Source organism: Meles meles, chromosome 4 (genome assembly GCF_922984935.1).
Source record: "Meles meles chromosome 4, mMelMel3.1 paternal haplotype, whole genome shotgun sequence".
Taxonomy (NCBI): Eukaryota; Metazoa; Chordata; class Mammalia; order Carnivora; family Mustelidae; genus Meles; species Meles meles.
This window is the reverse complement of record NC_060069.1, coordinates 55,457,421-55,483,139: the sequence shown is the minus strand read 5'-3', so window position 1 is coordinate 55,483,139 and position 25,719 is coordinate 55,457,421. Positions and strand designations below refer to the sequence as shown.

Below are 25,719 nucleotides of genomic sequence, written 5' to 3'. Positions count from 1 at the left end.
ATCACGTGTTTGGGTTTTTGTGGTTGAGTTTTAGGAGTTCTCTTTACATTCTCGATATTATCTCTTTTCAGATCATTTGTGGATTGCCTTTTCACTTTGCTGATTGTGTCCTTTGATACATACAAGTTTTTAATTTTTATGTAGTTCACTTAATCAGTTTTTCTTCTGGTTGCCTATGCTTTTAGTGTCATATCCAAGAAATCATTGCCAAATTCACTGTTACGAAGCTTTGCCCTATATTTCCTTCTAAGAGTTTTTTTGTTTTAGGTCTTATGTTTGGGTCTTTGATCCATTTTGAGTTAATTTTTATAAATGGAGTGAGGGTAAAGATCCACCTTCTTTCTAATGCATGTAGATACCTAGTTTTCCAGCACCATTTGTTGAAAAGATTGCCTTTCCCAGAGGTCTTGGCAACCTTGTCAGAAATAATTTGACCATGTATATGAGGGGGCATTTTATTCCAGTGGTCTCTGTGTCTTCTTGATGCCAGTACCACACTGTTTGGATTACTATAGTTTTGTAATCATCAGTTTTGAAGTCAGGAAATGGGACCTCCAACTTTGTTTTCCTTCCCCATACTCCTCCTCCCACCTTTTTTTCTTTTGTATTCTTGATAAACCAGCAGTAGCCATTGTAGTGAGAATTAAACCTTATTCTGTTTAGAGAAGTGTGCTATGTTGTATCAAAAGACATTAATTGCGCATATACCATACACTAGACACTGGTCCTGGTATTGGGGAGATAGAGATAAATAAGATAGCTACTGCTTTTAAGGAGTTATCGTCTTGGTTGTGTTGAAAATGGGGAGAAGGTATATAGTAAACAAAATCAAATGAAGTAATTTCACTTAAAATACATGCTATAAAGAAGAGAGTAGCTGGGGGACAAGAGGGTTGCTTTAGCTAGGTTGGTTAGAGAAGACATCTCCGAGAAGGTGACATTTGATTGAGACCTAATGATGAGAAAGAGACAGTTATGCAAAGATTGGGAGGGGGCGGAATATAGTGTTCTAAGGCATAGAAACAGCAAATGGAAAGGCCCCGATTATATGATTGGTTTCACAGAGTTATCTATCTGTTAAACCAAACTAGATTACATTCTGGGATAAATCCTTTAGTTCTTAGATTGAAATTGCCTTTGCAGTTTGATCAGAAATAATTTGTCACATCTCTTAGAGTATCACATTCTTGGACAGGTTTTGGGGTTTCTGTGACATTGCTGATGGATTCATGAGCCCCATTGTTGCCTGATTGTATAGGTAGTGGATGTTGAGCTCCACCGACACTCTCTTGGAGAAGACTCCATTTATCCTCAGTCCTCCGAATCAGACATCTCTGATGCCCCACCATCTTTGCCTTTGACCATTCCTGCCCCAGTGAAAGCTTCCTCACCGATAAAGCAGTCACATGAGCCAGTACCTGATACATGTGTGGAGAAAGGTAATATAATTTTCCTTGTATAAAAATGAATTTTTCCTTGTACAGAGGAGTCACTCTCTGGGGCATTCCTTTCTCTTATTTGCATAATATGATTTTGAACTGCTTATAGAGCTGTAAGAGTGTATGGAAAATAAATTTTCCATAAGTAGGCAAGCAGCCTCTACTATACAGTCCAATTATGAAAATAGACAAATCTTTATTCTTATCAGAAAAAATTTTTTCATGAAGTTCTACTGGTATTTTATAGAATATTAAACTTACAAAAAGGCATTAAATGTTTATTTTTTTGATGATTGTAACAGTTTTTTCTGATATGTTACAGGAAGACTTTTTGGTCTTTTGGTACCTAGTTGTGTGAACAAGAAATTGAATGTAAAGTATCTAATCTTATTTAAAATACAGTGTAACAGCTGACAACACAGAAATACAAAGGATTATAAGACTACTATGAAAAATTATATACCAACAAATTGGGCGACCTAGACAAAATGGATAAATTCCTAAAAACATATACCCTTTCAAAACTGAATCAGGAAGAAATAGAAATTTGAACAGACCAATTACCAGCAATGAAATTGAATCAGTACACAAAACTCCTGGGTGCTTGGGTGGCTCAATTGGTTGAGCACCCGACTCTTGGTTTCAGCTTAAGTTGTGATTTCCGGATTGTTGGATCAAACCCCACAATAGGGGCTGTGCTCAGCAGGGAGTCTGCTTGAGATTCTCTCTGTCCCTCTCCCCCATCCCTTGCTTGCATGCATGCATGCATGCTCGCAGTCTTTCTCTATCTCTCCCTCTCTCGAATAAACAAACCTCCAAACAGAAAAACCTCCCAGCAAACAAAAGTCCATGACCAGATGGCTTCACAGGTGGAATTCTCCCAAACATTTAAAGGAGAGTTAGTACCTCTTCTCAAATTACTCTAAAAAAATAGAAGAGGAACAAAAGCTTCCTAATTCATTCTATGAGGCCAGTGTTACCCTGATATTGAAACCAGATAAAGATACTACCAAAAAAAAAGAGAGCTATCGGCAATATCTCTGATGAATATAGATGCGAAAATCCTCAACAAAATAGTAGCTAACTGAATCCAACAATAAATTTTAAAAAATCATTCACCATGATCAAATGGGATTTATTCCTGGGATGCAAGGATGGTTCAGTATTCAAAAATCAATCAGCGTGATAGGTACATCAATAACAGAATGTATAAAAGCCATATGATCATTTCAATAGATGCAGAAAAAGCATTTGACAAAGTACACCATTCCTGATAAAAACCTTCAACAAAGTAGGTTTAAAGGAATGTACCTTGACATAATAAAGGCTATAATATATGAAAAACTCACAGCTAACATCATAGTCAGTTCCCCTAAGGTCAAGAACAAGATAAGGATATCCACTCTCACCGCTTTGTCAATGTAGTACTGGAAGGCCCAGCCTTAGCAGTTAGACAAGAAAAAGAAATGAAAAGCATCCAGATTGGTAAGGAAGAAGTAAAACTGTCACTATTTGCAGATGACACAATTCTATATATAGAAAACTCTGAGGACTCCACTAAAAAAACTAGTAGAATTGATAAATCAATTTAGTAAGGTCACAGGATACAGAATCAATGTACAGAAATCTGTCGCATTTCTATACACTAATAATGAAGCAGCAGGCAGAGAAATTAAATAATTACATTTACAGTTGCACCGAAAAGAATAAAATACTTAGAATAAACTTAATCAAGGAAGTGAAAGACTTTTATACTCTGAAAACTATAAAACACTTATGAAAGAAATTGAAGGTGAGACAAACAAATGGAAAGATACTCCATACTCATGGGTTGGAAGAACAAATATTGTTAACATGTCCAGGCCGCTCAAAGCAATCTATAGATTTAATGTAGTCCATACCAAAATAACAACAGCATTTTTCACAGACTAGGACAAACAATCTTAAACTTTGTATGGAATTACAAAAGACCCTAAGGGGCACCAGGTGGTGCAGTCATTTGAGCATCCAGTTCTTGGTTTCAGGTCAGATCATGGTCTCAGGGTTGTGGGATCAAACCCTGCGTTGGGCACCATGCTTAGCAGTCTGCTTGGGATTCTTTCTTCCTCTCTTTCTGTCCCTCCTATTCTCTCTCTAAAATAAATAAGATAAAACCCTTTTTTTAAGACAACTTTACCTATCTGTCTATTTGTTTATTTTAGAGAGACCGTGTGTGAATGCTAGTTGGGGGAGGGGCAGAGGGAAAGAGAGAATCTCAAGCAGACTCCTTGCTGAGCACAGAGCAGGACGTGGAGCTCAATCCCATGACGCTGAGGTCATGACCTGAGCCAAAATCAAGAGTCAGACACTTAAGTGACTGAGCCATCCAGGCATCCATAAATAAGATAAATCTTTAAAAAAAAAAAAAAATCCTAAATAGCCAGTCTTAAAGAATAAAACTGGAAGTATCACAATCACAGATTTCAAGATATTCTGCAAAGCTGGAGTAATCAAAACAGTATGGTACTGGCACAAAAAAAGACACATAGATCAATGGAACAGAATAGAAAACCCAAAAATAAACCCATGCTTATATGGTCAATCAATCTTTGACAGGGGAGGCAAGAATATGCAATGGGAAAAAGACCATCTGTTCAACAAATGGTGTTGTGGAAACAGAACAGCAACATGCAAAAGTATGAAACTGGGCCTCTTTCTTAACACCATACACAAAAATAAACTCATAATGAGTTAAGAAACTAAATGTGAAATCTGAACCATAAAAATCCTAGAAGAGGTTCCAGGCAATAATTTCTGTGACATCGACAGTAGCAACACTTCTCTAAGTATGTCTCCCAAGGCAAGGGAAACAAAAGCAAAAATAAACTGTTGGGACTATATCAAAATAAAAAGCTTCTGCACAGCAAAAGAAATGAAACTAAGAGACAGCCTACTGAATAGGGGAAGATATTTGCAAATAACATGTCCAAAATACACAAAGAACTTTTATAACTCAACACCAAAAAAACAAATAATCCAATTAAAAAATAGGCAGAAGACATGAACAGACATTTCTCCAAAGAAGACATACAGATGGCAACAGACACATGAAAAGTTCCTCAGCATCACCCATCATCAGGGAAATGCAAATCAAAACCCCAATGAGAGATCACCTCACACCTGTCAGAATGGCTAGAATCAGAAACACAAGAAAGAGCAAGTGTTGGTGAGGGTGTGGAGAAAAGGGAACCCTCGTGGACTGTGGGTGGGAATGCAAAGTGGTGCAGCCACTGTGGAACACAGATGCCTCAAAAAACTAAAAATAGAAGTATTATATATATGATACAGTAATTCCACTGCTGGGTATTTACCCAAGGAATACAAAAAACATGAGTTGGAAAAGATACACTCACCCCTATGTTTATTGCAGCATTATTTACAACAGACAGGTTATGGAAGCAGTCCAAGTGGCCATTGACAGATGAATGACTAGAAAAGAGGTGGTACCTATGTAAACTGGAATATTACTCAGCCATAAAAAGAATGAATCTTGCCATTTGCAGCAGCATGGATTGGTCTAGAGAATATAATTCTAAGTGAAATAAATCCGAGAAAGACAAATACCATATGATTTTACTAATATGTGGAGTTTACAAAACAAACTCACAAAAAAAAAAAAGAGAACAAAAAAAAAAGTAAAAGAAAAAAAAAAAAACCAGACTCTTAACTATAGAGAATAAACTGATGGTTGGCAAAGCAGAGGTGGGTGAGGGAATGAGTGAAATAGGTGAAGGAAATTATGAATACACTTGTGATGAGCATTGAATAATGTATACAGTTGTTGAATCTCTGTATCAAATACCTGAACTAACATAATACTATATGTTAACTGTACTGGAATTAAGAATGCAACATAAGGGGTGCCAGGGTGGCTCAGTCCATTTAACATCCCACTTTTGATCTCAGTTCCAGGTCTTGATCTCACGGTCCTGGGATTGAGCTCTTTGTTAGGCTTCTCGCTCAGTTCAGCCTACTTTGAAAAAAGAAAAAGAAAAAGAAAAACATCAAAACCAAAAAACCAGTATAAGATTCATTGTCAGAGTGCCTGGGTATCTCAGTCAGTTCAGCATCCCGGTCTTGAGTTCCACTTCGGTCATGATCTTAGAGTCCTGGGATTGAGCCCTGCATTAACAGGGAGTCTGTGTAAGCTTCTCTCTCTCCCTCTCCTGCCCCTCCCCCCTCAAAATTAATTTAAAATTAACTTAATTTTAAATTAATTTAAAAAGGTTAATCAAAGGTATTTTGACTATGGCATTTTTTCATTTAGTAAATATTTAAGTGTATAATTTAATCATTTCTCTGACCTATACGACTAAGATATAAAACCGGTTCTAAATAGTGTCAGTTTGTTCTCCAAACCTACATTTTTATTTATATTTGTTTATTTATTTTTTGAGAGAGAGAGGAGGGACAGGCAGAGGGGAAGAGAGAGAGAATCTTAAGCAGGCTCCATATTCAGTGTAGATAGAGCCCAGTGTGGGACTCAGTCTCTCAAATCTGAGGTCATGACCTGAGCTGAAGTCAGCAATCGGACACTTAACTGATTGAGTCACCAGGTGCCCCTCATAAGCCTACATTTTAATGTGATGTTAATACTTTAGTCCTTTTACAAATTTCAGTTTTATTCTTTAAATTTCAGTTGCATCTTCATGGGCATTTAATAAAATAGAACATTATTAGATTAAGTGAATGCTTCAGGGTATTCTTTTCAATTTAAATAGCTGTCTAATTCAGAACATAATAATACACTTGTATACTTTTTATATTGTATGTGCTTTATAGTTAATATGTTTTCTAATTTTTTTTTAAAGATTTTATTTATTTATTTGACAGAGATCACAAGTAGTCAGAGAAGCAGGCAGAGAGAGAGAGAGAGAGAGAGAGGAGGAAGCAGGCTCTCCACAGAGCAGAGAGCCAGATGTGGGGCTCGATCCCAGGTCCCTGGGATCATGACCTGAGCCGAAGGCAGAGGCTTTAACCCACTGAGCCAACCAGGCACCCCTGTTTTCTAATTTTTTGAAAGAAACATTTAATAAAATGATTCTAAACTGATAATTTACATTTCATCCAATTATGTGTATAAAAGAGTTTATAGATACTTGTTAATTGTATTTTACTGGGAGGTGGTTTAAATGGTTGTTGAAATGAGAAGGGATTTTTATTGTTTCATTCTTGGAAACAATAAAAAGGTTTTATTGGAAAGGTTTTATTATGTCTAAGTGATTCATGACTTACCATTTGCCTGTTTCATTTCAAATAGGCTTCCCAACCAACACCGAAGCTGAGAGACACACTACTTTTTATTCTTTGCCATCTTCATTGGAACGAACACCCACCAAAATGACAACATCCCAGAAAGTTACTTTTTGTTCTCATGGCAATTCAGCTTTTCAGCCAATAGCATCAAGCTGCAAAATTGTGCCACAAAGTCAGGTTCCTAATCCTGAGTCACCTGGAAAATCCTTCCAACCCATCACCATGAGCTGCAAGATTGTTTCAGGTATACAGAAGATGTATGTCAAGTTGATGTGTATAAAAATTGTTGTAATGGCAAAAGTATTATGGCTTTTTAAAAATTCTTTTAAGTAAGGTGTTTGTTTATTTGATAAGTAATGACTATTGATTAGCAAAGCTGTCAACAAAGGGAAAACAAAAGTCATTTCATATGCAAACAGTTTTTGAATAAGAAATGAAATTCAAAAAGGTCAACTTTTCATGTCCACAAAGTGGTGGAGGTAAAATGTTTACTAGGATGTATGGTTGAAACTATGGTAGGAATTAAGTTTTTGAATTATCTATGGAAACCAGAGTGACTAGTAATAAAAAAAAACTTAGAGCTGGCCTTTTGGAGTGGAGTTAAAGTTTGAAAGGTGGGGCTCGGTTTGGAATTGAAATGTCTTTTATACTCTGCACAGTAGATAGAAAATTAGTCATTCCCATTATCAGTAGGTAGTTCCGAGCCTTCATTTTCACTGAGATTGAGTTATCTACTGTCTCATGATGGTTTCACATTTATGTTAGGTAGACTTCAGGTAGGAATATACTTTATGGTGTAGATTACATCACTTCAGAAAAGACTTGCAAGACAGTCAGTAGAAATATCTAGGCAGTGGGAGGCCTCTATATATGAAGGTGGAGAAAAGGAGTCTTCAGTGCTAAAAATAGACAGCTAAGCAGAAATATGATCCCAGTCTTTGAAATTGATGAAAGGTGAGGAACATGTAATTTTACCTCCCAGTTAGAAGCATTTTGGAACTTGCTGTTTCAGAGGCAGAATAGGATGAATGTACAAATTGGTTACAAGTTTAGAGAAATTCATGGATGACAAATTTGATTGACCAAAAAAACCATTGAGGATGTTGAATGGTACATGGGTAATCTTTGTGAGTGTTCTGTGGGAACAGGAATCTCTGGATTTTAGCTGATTTGGTATTGACAGACTTCTGTTTAGGGTGGGTGAATTCCATGTTTTAATAGGAAATTAGTTGTAAATCAAGACTCCTGGTTTGTAAGTCTAGCTGTTCACTTACTAATTTCCTGTAATTTTAGTGTCTGGGAGTATAACCATTATTATAACAATTGGCCCAAGTTGTGAAGAGTTGGGTTATCTAGGGATTCAGCAGTTCCACACTATTATGTAAAGCTCTGCTTTTTTAACTTTAATGTGCCCATGGGATGGGTATGTGTGTGGGGGAATCTTGGTGAAGTACAGATTTATATTTAGTAGGTCTGGGGGAGCACCTCAGAATCCGTTTCTCAGAAGCTGCCTGCTGATGCTGGTGGAGGGATGAGTCCCTACCTCAGCTACGCTGCTGTTGTTACTCAGTACCTAAAACATAGAGTCCCAGTCTCTTTTCCCCATTTGTCGCCTTTGTCCTCCATTGTCTTCATTGTTTTCTTAGATGGGTTGATTATATGTCTTTTTTTTTTTTTTAAAGATTTTATTTATTTATTTGACAGAGAAATCACAAGCAGGCAGAGAGAGAGGAAGGGAAGTAGGCTCCCCGCTGAGCAGAGAACCGGATGTGGGGCTCGATCCCAGGACCCTGAGATCATGACCTGAGCCGAAGGCAGAGGCTTAACCCACTGAGCCACCCAGGCGCCCCTGATTATATGTCTTTAGTTTATTTCATTTCTCTTTTTTATTAATAAAGGTTCCCCCATATCAACTCCAAGTCCATCACCGCTGCCTCGAACCCCGACTTCTACTCCAGTCCATGTGAAGCAAGGCGCTGCCAGCTCTGTCATTAATAACCCTTATGTTATCCTGGATAAGCCGGGGCAGGTTATTGGAGCCACCACTCCCACTACAGGTAGGCATTTCATCGATATATTTGCGCGATCTGAAAGGTTTGATCTTTCGTAAAGTCGAAATCCTAGCGTGACGTAGTAGCCATCTAATGGGAGAATGAAGTCTTTGTTTGTGAAGAAGAGAAGGAACTCTAGAATAGTAAATCCAGTGCTGTTTCTCTGGGAGAAGATGTACTCTATGTAAAAGTTCTATTTTTTAGGAATTTACTTAAATTTTCTTTTGAATTTCTAAAGATTAAAAGAGAACTAGAATTAATGTTCTTTAAAAAAATTAAAAAGTTGATTTTGTTTTCATTTAGAAGACATTCTTTTTGGGCCTGCAAGCAAATGTGGTTATTTTCCAAATTAAGCTTCAGAAAAAGAATACCTTTGTGGCCCACGTATGTTTCTCACCAGTCAAACTAAAAAGTGATCTTCACTTTTCTGTGAATAAGATAAATTGTGTGTGTGGGAGAGAAGTTGAACTCTGCAGTTTAAAAAAGGGACCTCTGATAGGAAGAATAAGAACTGGATTTATTGTATGTGTCACCATAATTCCCTATAGCTACAGAGTGCTTTTCAGGTTTTTTCCAAGTATTTGCACTAACATTTTATGTATTTGTTTCATTTAAACTATGTGAATTATGCTTCTAAATGTAAACTTTTCTATAGCTCTCACTTCTAATTAAGAGAAATAGTGAGAGAAAAGAGAAGTGACTATAAGGTCATAAGACATATATATTTTTTTAACATAATTGATCTTAGCACATGAATATATGCTGGATCTTTCTAAGTAGTTTTTTTGGAAAAGTTAGGTCCTTTGAAAAAGTTAGGTCCTATAATCACTTTTTTGGAAAAGTGATTATAATTGTGGAACTCCTTTAAAAAAAAACTGCTTTCAGAAATTACTTAATAGCCTTTTGAATAAATTCAGGGATGTCAAATAGGTATCCTTTGAGGATGGTTAGTTATAGGAATTAGCCCGTCTTTGCAGGCAAGTTTGATAAATGGAGCAGGTGATCAAATACCGTTTTTGGTCTTGACTTATTTTTTACTATAGATAGTGGGACTTGTTTTTACCAGACCCTAAAGGCAGGTATACATGTGGAGTAGAAATTGCTTAATGTCACTAGCACTTTGGAATAGGTACAACCTCCTGGTGAGAATCTTTCGAAGGAGCTAGCATTCAGTTAGATTCATTCATGTGGTACATCATTATGTAACCAATACCCTTATGTTCTGGTGTCTGTCTCTGTATACAGGTAGTGTGTAATGTCTGTGTACTTATTCTTCTGCATGTCCCTCCTAGCTTCTTGTCTGTTTTTAGGTTAGTGAGGTGGTCAGCTTCATAGGAGGAATCCTTAAGTATGTTTTCAATTATTTCAGGGTTTTGAGTTTTCAACACTTAAAAATGAAAAATAGTGGGGTATAGGGGTAAGGTGGTGGAAAATGCTTTTGAATTCCATTTTGTAAATTTTACTTTGTATTTTATTTTGATATCTGCTTTGCTTATCAGGAAGTCCTACAAACAAGCTCTCTACTGCCTCCCAGGCCTCCCAAGGAACAGGTTCCCCTATTCCTAAAATTCATGGAAGTAGTTTTGTAACATCTACTGTCAAGGTAACACTCTCATTGCATTATTGCCCTTTTCTAGTTTGTAAAGACAGTTAAGTTCAAGCCCAGCAAGAATTGGTCAGTTGATAATGCACGTTTCATTAAGTAGAATCTTCAAGCTACTAAGCATCTTGAAGATCATCTACTCCAAACTCCCCTATCTTACTGTTGATTTTTTCCTAGCGTGGAAAATGTTTCTGAACACTTCCATCAGTTGGACAGTCAGTATCTATTTGAAAATTTACTATGATGAGGGGGGAGGTCAGCTTTGTTAAAGACTTTCCTTATAAAAATATTCATTGAGCAGCATTCTTTGCTTCCTAAATTTGTGCCAATAAGGAGTAAATACACATTTTTTTCTATTTGTCAGCCATGTAGTTACTTGAAAATAATTACTTCTCTCTTCTTTTTCTTTCTTTCTCCACCCCCCCTTCAGGATAAGGAAACCTGTAAAATTAGAACTTCAGATATGATCTGACTTGTTCAGCTAAGAGTGCTAGGTATCTGCTCACTGTTTGGCAGAGACAGTCCCTGCTATTTTGGTTAGTTAGTTACTTGTCATTGTCATGGCTCCCTAGAGCCTTTGAGGTGTAAACTGGTGTGTGAGAACTGAGCATTCAGAGGTCATCTCCTACGTGACAAGTGTTAACACGTTCTTACTTATAGATACTTAACAGTGATGATATTGAATAGTTTTCTGTTCTACGGTGAGGTTTTTCTCCCGAGTTCAATGCTGCCTGGGAGCACTGTGTTATATGAATGCCTAAATTGTAATAATTGCCTTGAAGGTCTTCATTCTCTGCCAGTCAGTTTTTTGTGTTTTTTTTTTTAAGATTTTATTTATTTATTTGACAGACAGAGATCACAAGTAGGCAGGGAGGCAGGCAGAGAGAGAGGAGGAAGCAGGCTCTCTGCAGAGCAGAGAGCCCGGTGCGGGACTCGATCCCAGGACCCTGGGATCATGACCTGAGCCAAAGGCAGAGGCTTTAACCCACTGAGCCACCCAGGTGCCCCTGCCAGTCAGTTTTTAATGTTCGTTGATCTTTTCATTACATGGTTAAGCGGTATTAACTTTGTTGCTTGTCCCTAATTTATGGTAAATTGCATCTGAGATTTACATTTTGTATTTGAGAACTAGAGACAAATATCAGTAATTTTGAGTGTTTACCTTTGTTTTGTTGGTTTTGCCTTTATTGTTTAAGTTCTTTCTGTTGTTTTGTTTTTTAAATCCCGATTGAAAAATTTCCCTCTGTGTTGGGTATTTATTTGGAGTAAAGACAACAAATCAAGTTGTGTGAATACTACTGAAAAAAGGGTGTATATACTGAAACACTGTAGCTCTTTCATTTATTTATTTAGTGCCTAGGCTCTCGGGATAGAAAATAAATAAAATAAGCCTTTAGTGGCTTACCATCAGGCAGGGGACTGGACACGCAAACCAATGAACCAGCCAAATGCTAGAGGTATATCATAGTTTTTCCAGCATACACTGGGGCCCAGATGAGTAGGTTCTTGTCAGGTTATAGCCTTTCCTTGCATTTGGTTTCTAAAAACAAAAATTAAAATGCAAGGGTCGGGGCTTGGAAAAGTCCACAAAGAGTTTTGAGCTTTTGGAGTTTTTGTTTTGTTTTATTTTTCAGGTGTGTTTCTAGAGAATGTCACAGGTTTATATTAAACACAAGGGTCTAGAATATTTGAAGTCAGTTATTTTATCCTAATTATACAATGTGTATTTTTCCATACACAGCAGGAGGATTCTTTGTTTGCATCTATGCCACCTCTTTGCCCTATTGGGAGTCACCCTAAGGTTCAGAGTCCTAAACCTCTAACTGGAGGACTTGGAGCTTTCACAAAAGTGAGTATTTATTAGGGCATTATCCCACAAGTCAGTATGATTTTGTTACGTAATTGTTTTTGTGACATGTTGGAGTTGATTGACGCTACCCTACAACATGTAACTTTTTAGTATGTCCTAATTCTAAGACCAGATTCTTTTTTTCTTTTTTTTAAGATTTTATTTATTTGACAGAAAGAGAAACAGTGAGAGAGGGAACTCAAGCATGGGGAGTGGGAGAGGGAGCAGGCTTCCCACTGAGCAGGGAGCCTGATTTGGGGCTTGATCCTGGGACCCTGGGATCATGACCTGAGCTGAAGGCAGGTGCTTAACCGACTGAGCTTCTTCCTTAGACCAGATTCTAAGACTTCTGCCACATGCTGCCATTTATTTAGTCGTGTCCACAGGGCAGCTCTTGGTTTCCAGCAAGGTGGTAACTCCTGAGAGTACAAACTGTGTGTGTGTGTCTTTCTGCTGCCATTTGCCATCAAAATCTAGAACAAATGGACTAGGTCAAGTTTGCAGAAACACAAGATCAAATCCAGATCCTACTTTTGGTCCCTTTGATAGCTATTATGGGCTGTATTTAAGCAGTATTTCTACCCTTCTGGTGGAGTCATTTTTTTTAATAGACCAGGCTTCATTAATTCATTAATTCCTGCAAGCAAAATAGCTTCAGATAATAGTGGCTTTTCTCATGGGATGGTTATTCAGCATCATTTTCATGTTTGTTGCCAGGTAATCATCAAACAGGAACCTGGTGAAGCCTCTCACGTGCCTGCTACAGGAGCTGCCAGCCAGTCACCACTCCCTCAGTATGTGACAGTGAAAGGAGGTCACATGATTGCTGTGTCCCCTCAAAAACAGGTCCTTACTGCTGGAGAAGGGACTTCCCAGTCACCAAAGATTCAGCCCTCCAAGGTTTGTGTTGGGTAGGGTTGCGGAGGTTAATAACATGTCAGTGAATGTTATTTGCCTGAGTAACAGGCAGGTGCTGACAGAATTCAGATGACAGGGTTGCTGATCCCAGAAAATCCCGTAGATGGAAGCTGTGTTGGAAAAGCAAGTTGTCAGTGTCAATCCCGTCTGCTCTTGCAGTAAGCATTGACAAGAGCAGGAGCTGTGTTATGGAGGGCCCACGAATAGTCAAAGAGGCATAGGGATGCGCTGTTATCTCTCTGGCAGTGAAGATGGTAGACTTCACGGACACAACTTCCAGTTGATGCAGGTGTAAAATGGGTAGCTGACAGGACTGGGGTCAGCTGTTCTACTTGTTTCTGGTAGGTGAGTGCCTTAGTTTATACCTCTGATGTCCAGGCTGTGGCCTCTGTTTACTGATTCTTGACTCTTCAGAGAATTTATTTGCTTTATAATTTGAAAGTGTGGGGAACTACTGTATCAAGACAATTGTAAAATGGCATATAGGCCCATGTTTTCCTGCATTGGTTGTGCTTATGAGTGCCTGTCTGTGTCCCATTCTCATTTACATGCTATCTAATCCTCATGATACGCTCAACCCCATTTTACAAATGAGGAAACTGTCCTGTGAGGGGTCAGGCAACTTCTTGAGAGCATTTGAACTAATAAGTGACGCAGGATTTGAACCCAGGTCTTCTGACTCCAAAATCTCCCATCGTAGAGCTAATTAAAATTTGTGAGCCGTTTTCTGGAACCTAAGCATGCTTTTAGAATATATAGAGTTAAATTATCTCATTTTAAGGGGCAAGTATATTCTAAAGCTATCAAGAATATTATGGAAAATATTTGTTTTTCAACTTGAAAGGCAGCCTGTCTAGGGATAGATGAATTGCTTAGAGAGGAGTACTCTATTTATTTATTTTATTTTTTAAAGACTTACTTACTTTCTTTCTTTCTTTCTTTCTTTATCAGGGAGAGAGAGAGAGAGAGAGCACAAGTAAACAGAGGGGCAGGCAGAGAGAGAGAGGAGGAAGCAGGCTCCCCGCTGAGCAGAGAGCCTGATGCAGGGCTTGATCCCGGGACCCTGGGATCATGACCTAAGTGGAAGGCAGAGGCTTAACCCACTGAGCCACCCAGGTGTCCCCCCGCCCCCAGAGGAATACTTTAAAATAGAAAAATGGTTTTAGGTATTTTGGTTTAGGCTAGATAGCTACACATAGATTGTAACAAAAATGCGTATGTTACAGTTCTAAAGTCTGAATGGTTCTAAAATCTGTAAGAATCCATTAACCACTTTCCCAGACTTAACCTGGTCATGACTCATCTGATGATTAAAAATACATAGATACTAAGACCCCATCTCATACTTTCTGAATCAGAATCTTCTTGGGGGCCTTGGGAATCTGGATTTTTATCAAGCTCTCTCACTCACTTGTATGATTTGGCAAATTTAAGAACCACTAAGGTATAGCATCAAATTTGACTTTGGGGCTTCCCTAGCCCAAATCACTAGAACAGGTACCCCCAACTGCTTCCTAATGCACTCAGTATTGTTTGGGCCTTAGGAATAAGCCATTGTCAAATTTTTTCATGAATCAGTTACTGTTATCTAGACTTCCTACTCAGACACATCATGATTCTTCAGAATCTGTTTTGCTTCACCAAAGATACATGGACTCACTCATTTAGGGTTTTTTTTTGTGTGTGTGTGTTTTTAAGATTTTGTTTATTTATTTGAGAGACAGAGATCACAAGTAGGCAGAGAGGCAGGCAGAAGGGGGGAGGGAGCAGGCTCCTGGCTGAGCAGAGAGCCCGATGCGGGGCTCCATCCCAGGACCCTGGGATCATGACCTGAGCCGAAGGCAGAGGAGGCTTAACCCACTGAGCCACCCAGGCGCCCCTCATTTATGTTTTTGAGCCAAAATAACATTGCTGTTTATGCCCAGAAGCTCTGGATAAGTTAGTTTCACTTTTTTACACTTTGCATTTTGCAAATCCACCCCTCTGTAATGCTGAACAACTGTATTGGCTTTCTTGTCACATTGCTACCTACCTCATGGCATTATTGGACTAAGAAAAAGTGGATAATTTTGTGCTGGAAGGGTCTGAATAAAGCTTAAGGGCACCTGAAAAGAAAAGCCACAGAAGAGAGGGAAAGAAATGTACAGAAGCAGAAGAGCATGAGAAAAGACATACCCTGTTTATCCAGGAAATTTAGTACAAACTCTGGACTCCAGATAAGGAGCTGTCTGCAAGTACAGACTGTCCCTGGTTATTGCCGAAGTGCATTCCTAGAAACTATGCCAGAAAAAGAAGGGTGAACAAAACGATACTGTTTTACCTTCCATTCAACTTTGGCTTACCTTTTTTCCTGAAAGTAAAAAGGGTTGCTGCTTTTGCCATAAAACGGGATATCTGAGCATTTAGTGGGTTCATGGGAAGGAAGCAGTGTGGCATAGTAAAAAGAGTGCAAGCTTTGGAATGAGAGCTTGTTACAGATCTCAACCACTCATTACTTGTGCGACCTGGGCGGGTTTGTATTTCTGAGCCTTGTGTTTTTCCATCTAGTAAAAGGGAATAATACCCTATGTCTTTCAGACCAGTAGAATTAGTAATCATTGTGTATGGGGCGCCTGGGTGGCTCAGTCGGGTAAGCCTGCCTTCGGCTCAGGTCGTGATCCCAGCCTCCAGAGATAAGAGTCCTGCATCCTACATGGTCTTACATCAGGCTCCCTGCCTAGCAGGAAGTCTGGTTCTCCCTCTGCCCCTCCCCCTACTTGTGCGTGCGCATTCTCTCTCTCTCTGTTAAATGAGTAAATAAAATCTTTAAAAAAAAAAATCATTGTATGGGAAAGACTTAGCATAGAGCCACTCACTAAGTGATAGCAGCTAAATGTGACTAAGGACGTCCTGTGTAAGTGTACAGGAGTACCATGATCGTTCTCATTGAGTACTAATTTGTAATTGGCTAAATTTTTCAGTGTCTGGAGGAAAAATTACACACATAGACTCCTCCCTTTCTGGTTGTTAAAGTAAATTTGACTTGCAAAATTCTGGACAGGGCACAAACAAAAACACTGAATCAAAGCGTGAGTCAAAGGGAAGTATTTAAAACAATAGAGAACAGAGGGTGTCTGTTTTGTGAAACTAGAAGAAAATTAGGAATGCAGAGAGAGGTGGTGTGGAATGGGAAGAGTTCAGGTTCTAGGCTAAAATATTGTCTTGTTAAGAAAAAAAAAACTAGGGGCGCCTGGGTGGCTCAGTGGGTTAAAGCCTCTGCCTTCGGCTCAGGTCATGATCCCAGGGTCCTGGGATCGGGCCCCACATCGGGCTCTCTGCTCTGCAGGGAGCCTGCTTCCTCCTCTCTCTCTGCCTGCCTCTCTGTCTAGTTGTGATTTCTGTCAAATAAATAAAATATTAAAAAAAAAAAAAAACTAATTTAGGATTGTAGTGTCCTACTTAAGAGCCTTCCTTATGCTGTCCATGGACAGCTGTGCGTAGGATTTTCCCCAGTAGATGCCAGACTTCCTCCTCCCTTTCTTCAGACGGGGTGGGGTTACTCTTGTGAGTGGTATGCTGTGCTGGATAAGCTCTGCTAATGAAAACTGCCCTCCTGTGGCCAGTTTGGGATACCATATTTTATTTAACTTGTGGAGAGATTAAATATGTCATATTCTGGAAATTTTGAAGCAGGTGAGTGAGGATAGAGCTTGGTACAAGGTAGGAAAAGCAAGTTAAGATGAATGGAATTTCGGAAAAGAAAATAGGTCCAATCCATATGTATTTTCCTTTAAGAATTTTTTTGCTTCTTCGTTGGCTTAGGAACATGAAAATAAATTGTATAATATAGCTTATGCAATGAATTATTAAGTTTGATATATTTAGAAAACGTGAAGACTCTTATCTCAGAAAAAAGTTTGACTACTATAAGAGAAATCCAAAGCCCATAAAACTTAAGTTTGTTTTTTTTTTTTCTTCTCACACATAAAAGACCAGTAGGCTGTTCTAGTATGTTGGCTTCACAGTCATCAAGAATCTAGACTCCAGGGACGCCTGGGTGGCTCAGTTGGTTAAGCAGCTGCCTTCGGCTCAGGTCATAATTTCAGGGTCCTGGGATCGAGCCCCACATCAGGCTCTCTGCTCAGCAGGGAGCCTGCTTTCCCCTCTCTCTCTTTGCCTGCCTCTCTGCCTGCCTCTCTGCCTACTTGTGATCTCTCTCTGTGTCAAATAAATAAATAAAATCTTTAAAAAAAAAAAAAAGATGAATGGAATTTCAGAAAAGAAAATAGGTCCAATCCATATGTATTTTCCTTTAAGAATTTTTTTGCTTTCTTTGTTGGCTTAGGAACATGAAAATAAATTGTATAATATAGCTTATGCAATGAATTATTAAGTTTGATATATTTAGAAAACGTGAAGACTCTTATCTCAGAAAAAAGTTTGACTACTATAAGAGAAATCCAAAGCCCATAAAACTTAAGTTTGTTTTTTTTTTTTCTTCTCACACATAAAAGACCAGTAGGCTGTTCTAGTATGTTGGCTTCACAGTCATCAAGAATCTAGACTCCAGGGACGCCTGGGTGGCTCAGTTGGTTAAGCAGCTGCCTTCGGCTCAGGTCATGATCCCAGCGTCCTGGGATCGAGTCCCACATCGGGCTCCTTGCTTAGCGGGGAGCCTGCTTCTCCCTCTGACTCTACCTGCCACTCTCTCTGCCTGTGATCCCTCTCTCCCTCTCTCTCTCTCTCCCTCTCTGACAAATAAAAAATAAAATCTTTAAAAAAAAGAATCTAGACTCCATCTTGTTCTGCCATTCTCGAAATTTGGTTCTTAGCTTATGGGCTACGATAGCTATTTCATTTCATGCCACCGTGTTCACATTTCTGGCCAGCAGGAAGAGAAAAATGGGGTGTGGGGAGTTATAACCCAAAAGTTGCACTCATCACTTCTCTTCCTATCCTTCTAGCCAGAAATGAGATGACCAGCACTAGGCTGAGAGAGTTCTATGTGGCCATGTCCCTATTTGAAAACTGGGGGCTCTCTTACTGTGAGAGAGAAAACAAATGGGTATCAGGGTTCAACTGGCACTTTCTGTCATTACCCAAAAATGTTTTTCTACATTAAGAAACGTTTTTTCCATAAGTACATAGAAAAGTGTTTGTTTTGACAGAGAGAGAGAGAGAGCAGAGAGGTGGGGAGGGGGAGACGGAGAGAGAGAATCTTCAGTAGGCTCCACACCCAGGAGAGAGCCTGATGCAGGGCAAAGTTCTTGATTAGTAAGAGTTTCTCTGCCACTTTGTGGCCACAGCAACACTCCGTGTTGCCTGTGGAGTAAGGCTCATACAGTCAAAATAGATTTGGATCATCCGAAAGGATTGTTTTAACCAAGCCAGAGAGTGGGAGGATTTCTTTTCCACTCTAAGTTAACTTTCTTTTTCCCCCCAATTTTTTCTTTGAGTCTTTTTCTTTCTTTCTCTCCTTCCTTAAACTTATGTAAAAGTAAGAGGCTATATAATGAACCCTATATGCTCATTACATGGTTTCAGTAATTATCAGCATTTTGCTAATCTTACTTCTCTTCCTAGGATATTTTAAAGCAGATACTGGATGTTACATACTTTAATTTCTATTTGACTAAATGAATCTAGGAATGAAGGTCCTCTGCCCTAGCCAACTGTGGATCCATTTGGCGCTCTCTATCCTTTGTGTCTCCATGTAACCTCATGGATTACTGTTGTTCGGTTAATAATAACAAGTGTCTTGGGCTGCAGCAGCTGTCATTTACTGTGTACATCATATCTTATGAGATAAATATTATCCATATTTGATAGATGAGGTGTTTTAGGCTAAAGCTCAGAAACATTAAATAACTTATCCAGCTACCAACTAGTGGAACAAAACTGGGAAATCAAGTCTGACTGCTTACAAAATCCTGTGCTCTTTCTTCTTTGTTACACTGTGGTTTATAAAATTGATTAGGAGACCATTTCTTTTACATCAGTTGTAGCATCCAAGTACATGCAAATGTGTTTTACTGTATTTACATCTTTGCAAAGAAGTCATGTATGATTTAGTGGTTATTTAACTGAAAAGTTCCATTCATCAGTTGCATATGCTTTGTCATTTTGTTCTATTTCTTAGGTAATCATATTATAATTATTATCATTGCTAATCCTGTTATTTTTTTAAAGATTTTATTTATTTATTTGACAGAGAGAAATCACAAGTAGGCAGAGAGGCAGGCAGAGAGAGTGGGGGAAGCAGGCTCCCCGCTGAGCAGAGAGCCCAATGCATGGCTCGATCCCAGGACCCTGAGATCATGACCTGAGCCAAAGACAGAGGCTTAACCCACTGAGCCACCTAGGTGCCCCAATCCTGTTATTTTTAATTTAGAAATATTATAAAGTAAAATACAGAGAATAATGTAATCAATGCCCATATATCTTCCACCCAAAATTAACATGTCTGTATTTATTTCATTTCATATTTTCCCCAAATAAAACACGACAAAATTGAAGTCCACTTTGTTCTTCACAAAAGCAACACTATCATGAATTTGGATGTGTAGCTTTCCAATTCATACTTTGATTGCATAAATCCACAGCCATAAATAACATGTAATGTTGTGTGTTTTGAAGATTTACATGAAAGATATTTATACTCATATTTTCCTGCAGCTCCCCTTTCAGTATTTGTACTGTCAGAGTTTGTTGATGCTGATATATGTAATTCTAGTTCATTCATTTTTACTAATGTGTGCTACTCCACGGTCTTATACCAGTGTATGCATTCCTCTACCTGTAGGCATTAAGCATGTTGTTCCATGTTGTAGGCATTAAGTTTGCTGACAGTTTTCTGTAATTATAAATAATGCTACCTTGGGCCTTCTGTACATGTTCCCTTGAGCACATGTCTCAGGTTTCTCTAGAACACATTTCTAAAAGAGGAATTGTTACAACATGGGATATGTGAATTTTCAGTGTTAGTAGATATGTGGTACCTCTCTGGAGTGGCTGTACAGATTAGTTTTCTTTTCTTTTTTTTTTTTTTTTTAAGATTTTATTTATTTATTTATTTGACAGACAGAGATCACAAGTAGACAGAGAGGCAGGCAGAGAGAGAGAGGGTGAGGTAGGTTCCCTGCTGAGCAGAGAACCCAATGCGGGGCATGCTGGGATCATGACCTGAGCCGAAAGCAGAGGCTTTAACCCACTGAGCCACCTAGGTGCCCCCAGATTACTTTTCTTTAGCAGTAAACAAATGTTCCTGTTTCCCCATACCATCCAGCCATTTCTTGGTGTTACCAGCCTTCTAAATTTTTTCTCTAATCTGATGGGTGAAAAGTCATTATCATTTTCACTTTTAGAAGGTAGATCTTTTGGTATTCTTATAAAAGTCTTATAAAAGTTTTGGTAATCTTATAAAAGTCTTTTCATCTAGTTTCTGATGAGAAGTTCTTTTTATGAAATAAAACTGAGTGCATTGGGAAACACTTTCCCAGTTTGCCATTAATCAAATTGTTTCTTGTAATTTAACATCCTACTATTGACATTTAAAAGAGTTCTATAGTATTTTCTTACTTGAAAGTGTTCTCTTTATAATACCTTCAGAACCAGATATTTCCAGCTTGCATAATTTGGGTATTGGAATCTTTTTTTTTTTTAAGATTCCTTTTTAAAAATTTTATTTAATAGAGAGAGCATGAGAGGGTCAGAGGGAGAAGCAGACATCCTGCTGAGCAGGGAGCCTGACGTGGAGCTGGATCCCAGGACCTCGGGACCATGACCCAAACTAAAGGCAGACACTTAATCGACTGAGCCACCCAGGCGTGCCCCTACCCCCCTTTTTAAAAAGATTTATTGAATTATTTTAGAGCACACGTGCACATGCACCTAGTGGGGGAGGAGCAGAAGGAGAGGAAGAGAAGCAGACTTCCAGCTAAGCACAGAGCCCATGTGGCCTGCACCCATGACCCTGAGATCATGACCTCATCCAAAATCAGGAGTTGGCCACTTAACTGACTGAGCCACCCAGGCACTCCTAGACTTCTTTTTTTAACCAAATATTTACTTTTAAGGAAGGAAATATTAGAATTATATAGAAAAAGATAATTTTTCTTAAAAATTGGTTGGAAGAAGTGTCACATATTATACTATTTAATAAATGATGTGATTCGTTAGAACTTCCAGAGATGAAGAAATAGGCGTTTCAGATGGGGTAATACAGGAGTGGTTACTGAAAGAGGTGATCTTTAAAAGAATGGTGAGTAGGGGAGTTTCTGGTTCATATATGGAAATGTTTATTGCACAGTTTCCCTTTTTTTTTTTTTTTTAAGATTTTATTTATCTATTTGGGAGAGAACATGCATAAACAGAGAGGGGCAGAGGGAGAGGGAGAAGCAAACTCCCTGCTGAGTGGGAACCCTACATGGGCTCGATCCCAGGACCCTGAGATCATGACCTGAGCCGAAGACAGAGGCTTAACCCACTGAGCCACCCAGGCACCCCTATTGTAGTTTTTCTTAATGTGAAGTTTAAAATTACCTGGATATCCACACAGTAGTGAATGTTTGCATAGATTATGGTACATCCGTTCTAATATATTTGGCCATCTAAAAATGTTTCTGAAAAATAGTAACTTTGGAAAATGCTTGTAATATGATGTTAAATTTAAAAATTATAAAACTGTACATGTAATCCTAATCTGTGTTTTAAAAGCTACATTAAAAATTGGAAGCAAACATATTAAAAATATTAAGAAGTTATTTCTGGAGGTGCCTGGTTAGCTCAGTTGGGTAGAGCATGTGACTCGTGATCTTGGGGTCATGAGTTCAAGCCCCCACCTTGGGGATAGAGTTTACTTAAATAAATAAATAAAATGAAAGAATAAGGGGTTATTTCTGGATAAGTAGAATTTTTATCTTTGTATTTCTGCACTTCCTAAGTTTTTTACTTAAAAAAACATATAAAATAAGTTCTAGATAGTAGCTGGGGCTAAGACAAAAACTATAGCCGTCTACTGTAATAGTATCTAAAATGTAAGAAATATCGTTGTTCACATCTATCTTGGCATTCCTAGACGATTAAATTAGACTCTGTATGTTATACCTAGGGCTTTGCTTTGATCTTTGCTAGAACAGAGTGTTCTGGTCTAAGAGCTCTTGAAAGAACTGAGAAGAAGCACTGGTGTATTCTTCTCTATCTTCAACAGGTTGTTGGGGTGCCAGTTGGGTCTTCTTTACCTTCAACAGTGAAACAGGCTGTGGCAATCAGTGGTGGCCAAATCCTTGTAGCCAAGGCCAGCTCTTCTGTTGCCAAAGCAGTTGGTCCAAAGCAAGTTGTGACACAAGGAGTTGCCAAAGCAATTGTGAGCGGAGGTGGAGGAACCATTGTTGCTCAGCCAGTGCAGGCCTTAACCAAGGCTCAGGTCACTGCTGCCGGCCCTCAGAAGACTGGATCCCAGGGTTCAGGTAACTGATGCTCTTCGGGGGTCCTTTCAGCTGGAGCTGTTTCTAGACTGTTCTTTGCTAGTGGTTTATTTAGTTCTAAGAAAACCTGTTAGGTTGATGCTACAACCAGTCTATAGAAACATGTTAACCTCTTTCAGGTAACATTTTACAAAAAGGTCTGTAAGTGGTTTATTTTAAGGGGTGTGTGTGTGTGTGTGTGTGTGTTAGCAAGAGAAATGAAAATAGAGGGTATTTCTTGTTAACTGATTTCAGGCCTGAAGGATAATTTTCATTTGACTGTATCTCTGCTTTGGATTGTATTCAGACTTAAAATCTTGGGGTGATCATTTGTCAGCAGCATTTTGAGATACTTGACTAATGTATTCTCTACTAAATAGGTTTAAACACCTTGCACGTGTTTGAAGCCTTGATGTGTTGTTTCTCTGAGGGCATGAAAAAATATACCTAAGACAGTAGGTACAGTTACCAATTTTTGAAGGTCATGATGAAGCTAAAGAGTTGTTGCAGTGAGTCAGAAGGACAGAAGGCAGTGGATGTCTGAGTCATTATCTTGTACACCTGCTACTCATGCTATTTGTTAATGATTCTTGAAAAAAGTTTAAAAAGAAAATGTAGAAACCAAGTAATAAATGGAAAGAATAACGAGAATCAACTTTATATATATATAAAAAAAATAGATTCAGAAGAAAAAAGAAAACGAAGGTAATGGATGTCCAGAATAAAAGATTTCAGAGGTGATGAATTGGTGATGACAGAGTCCACTCGTGGCATTAAAAATGAGTGCTTCAGATAGGTTGGAAGAAGTGATCTCTGGAGTTTAGAAAATGAAGTGCCCGAGAAGCGGGAGAATTAAACAAGTCGCTTACCGTGCTCTCACTGAGGATGACCATCGTTGGCATTCGAGCAAGACTGAGCCAGGAGTCAGTCCTCAGCAAGTGAGGGGAAGTTGCTGGGAGTTCAGTAAATGAGAACAGAGAAGGGTGAGGTAAGGTGGTAGAGCCAGGCATGAGCCTCACAGGAACCAGCAGGTTTTCTTCCGGAATGAGGGGTGGTGATGGTCTGAAAGCCACACTGGAGAGCACAAAGGCACCTCCCCTAGTCGTGGCCCTCAGACACTGAGGTGAGATTCAAAAAACAGCGTTAAGCTAAGGGGGCTGCTGGGGAAGTCCTGTGTCTTCAGAGGACTCAGTGTTTAATTACCACAAAAAGCAATAATGTTCAAAGAGGTCGAGGATCTAGAGGGTGTCGTGACCAGAGCAGGAATTCCTGGGGGCGCGGTGAAAGAGCTGGGTGGGGGAGGAAGAGGCGCTGAGGAGGTGGGTTCAGATCTTAAATGCAGAGCAGTGTGGGCTGGACTCCGGGTGCTGGTGACTGACCAGAGAGGTTTGCTGGACAGTGTACAACTGTACAGTGTGGTGTGAGGTGGGATGAGTTGTGGCAGTAGTGGAGAGGGCCGGCTCTCAGATTTTAGTCACTCCCTACTGTTCTGGGGCAGCTTCCAGGGCACTTGTTTCCACAGGCTTACGCTGTAAAGTGGTCATGAGAAAGAGGACTCGGGCCACAGACTGGGGGGGCTCTGAGAGTTCTTTGCCTGCGGTGACTCACGTCAGTCTGTAGGCTTCGTTTCATGGAGATTTGAATTCAGAGTCGCTGCAGAAATTTGGATGTGTACGTTTTCACTGAAGAGTCACATTTAGAGGTTTACAGCCGTGTGCATGAAAAGTAAATTCTAAGAGATAAACAACGTAAGTGAGATTTTAAAAAGGTGAATGATCATTTCATAGTATACGTGCCAGTTGTTGACTGTGGTGTTTTTTTTAGTTCTTAGAAAGTGAGAGAGGTTAGAAGTCTTGTTTCAAATCTGTAGATTCATTCATTATTAAAAATTAATTAGAGGGGCATTAAACAGATTTCAGGAGGAAATATGTATTCATCCACAAATGAGGTTATTATTTCTTTGATTGTCTAAGCCATAGTACTTTTGAGAGTAAAAAGAGTCACTGTTCATAATGATGAGGACATAGGTGTGGAAATGGGACACAGGTGTAAACTGGAACTGTTCTGGGCAAACTGGGACATATGGTCGTGCTATTTATGTACAAATTCAAATTCCTTTGTAGTTTATAGCAAGCTCTTCTTATATAAGTTATTTTTTAATTAGCAAGATATTTAAGAATATCTTTTAAGTAGTATGTATCTAGGAAAACTGTGCAGTTTACTATTTGTGCTTTTTAAATAAGTATTTTATTATTCTGTATTTTTAATTTTAGTAGTAGCATAGTCCTCAGTTCTAATTTGTCTTACTGTTTTTTCCTCTTAATTTTTTTTTTTTCTTTTTTCCCTTTACCATTTTAGTAATGGCAACATTGCAGCTACCAGCCACTAATTTGGCCAACTTGGCAAATTTGCCTCCTGGCACTAAACTCTACCTTACAACGAACAGCAAGAACCCTTCAGGAAAAGGGAAACTGCTGCTGATCCCTCAAGGAGCCATCCTGCGAGCTACCAACAATGCTAGTCAGTCCGTCATTAAATCATTTGGTTCTTGGGTCTCTGGGTATGTTCATCTCTTCCACCCGAGGGCACCTCTTACCTGTTTCAGGACGTGTTTCCCTAGCTCTCTGTGGTGGTATGATGGTAGTATTTGCCCACGTGGATTTAGAACTTACACATAACTTAACTAGAAGTGGGTCTAAGTAATCATAGTCCTAGGAGGCAACACTGTTATATTTTCCATTATAGCAATTAGGTTCAGAGTCTGGGGTCAGAACAAATCGCACGAGAGTGGGATGGCTCCTGAGCCTGCGCTAGGAGAAAGCTGTCCATGTGAACTGTAAACGAGAGAGTTCTTTTCAGTGGTATCTAAAAACCTGGGATACCCAGGAAGACGGTAGCTCGAAGCCTATGTCATTTATTTTGGAGGGGATAGGAGTAGGAGTGGAAATAAGTGTCTCTGCCTGCTGTTACTCAGATGTGCACCTTAAGTTTGCCAGGTTTGGAGATGGAAAGAGAAATGCAGGGTCAGCCTTAGTGTATAAGCCTCAAAACCCCAAGGAAATTAGGTGGTTCATCTAGACTTAACAAACTTGCTTTGACCTGTACAGAAAAACAATTTGGA

At 39.0% G+C, this 25,719-nt stretch overlaps 1 protein-coding gene across 1 annotated transcript in view; it reads left to right on the top strand.

Annotated features, from left to right (window-relative positions):
* YEATS2 (YEATS domain containing 2) overlaps nt 1-25,719 on the top strand; it is a 116,993-nt gene that overhangs the window by 59,696 nt on the left and 31,578 nt on the right. Inside the window, exons 10-17 of the mRNA XM_046003657.1 lie at nt 1,259-1,439; nt 6,739-6,978; nt 8,633-8,791; nt 10,285-10,388; nt 12,130-12,237; nt 12,955-13,137; nt 22,343-22,601; nt 24,957-25,118. Of these exons, the coding sequence (XP_045859613.1) occupies nt 1,259-1,439; nt 6,739-6,978; nt 8,633-8,791; nt 10,285-10,388; nt 12,130-12,237; nt 12,955-13,137; nt 22,343-22,601; nt 24,957-25,118 (1,396 nt within the window). The remainder of the gene's footprint in view (nt 1-1,258; nt 1,440-6,738; nt 6,979-8,632; nt 8,792-10,284; nt 10,389-12,129; nt 12,238-12,954; nt 13,138-22,342; nt 22,602-24,956; nt 25,119-25,719) is intronic.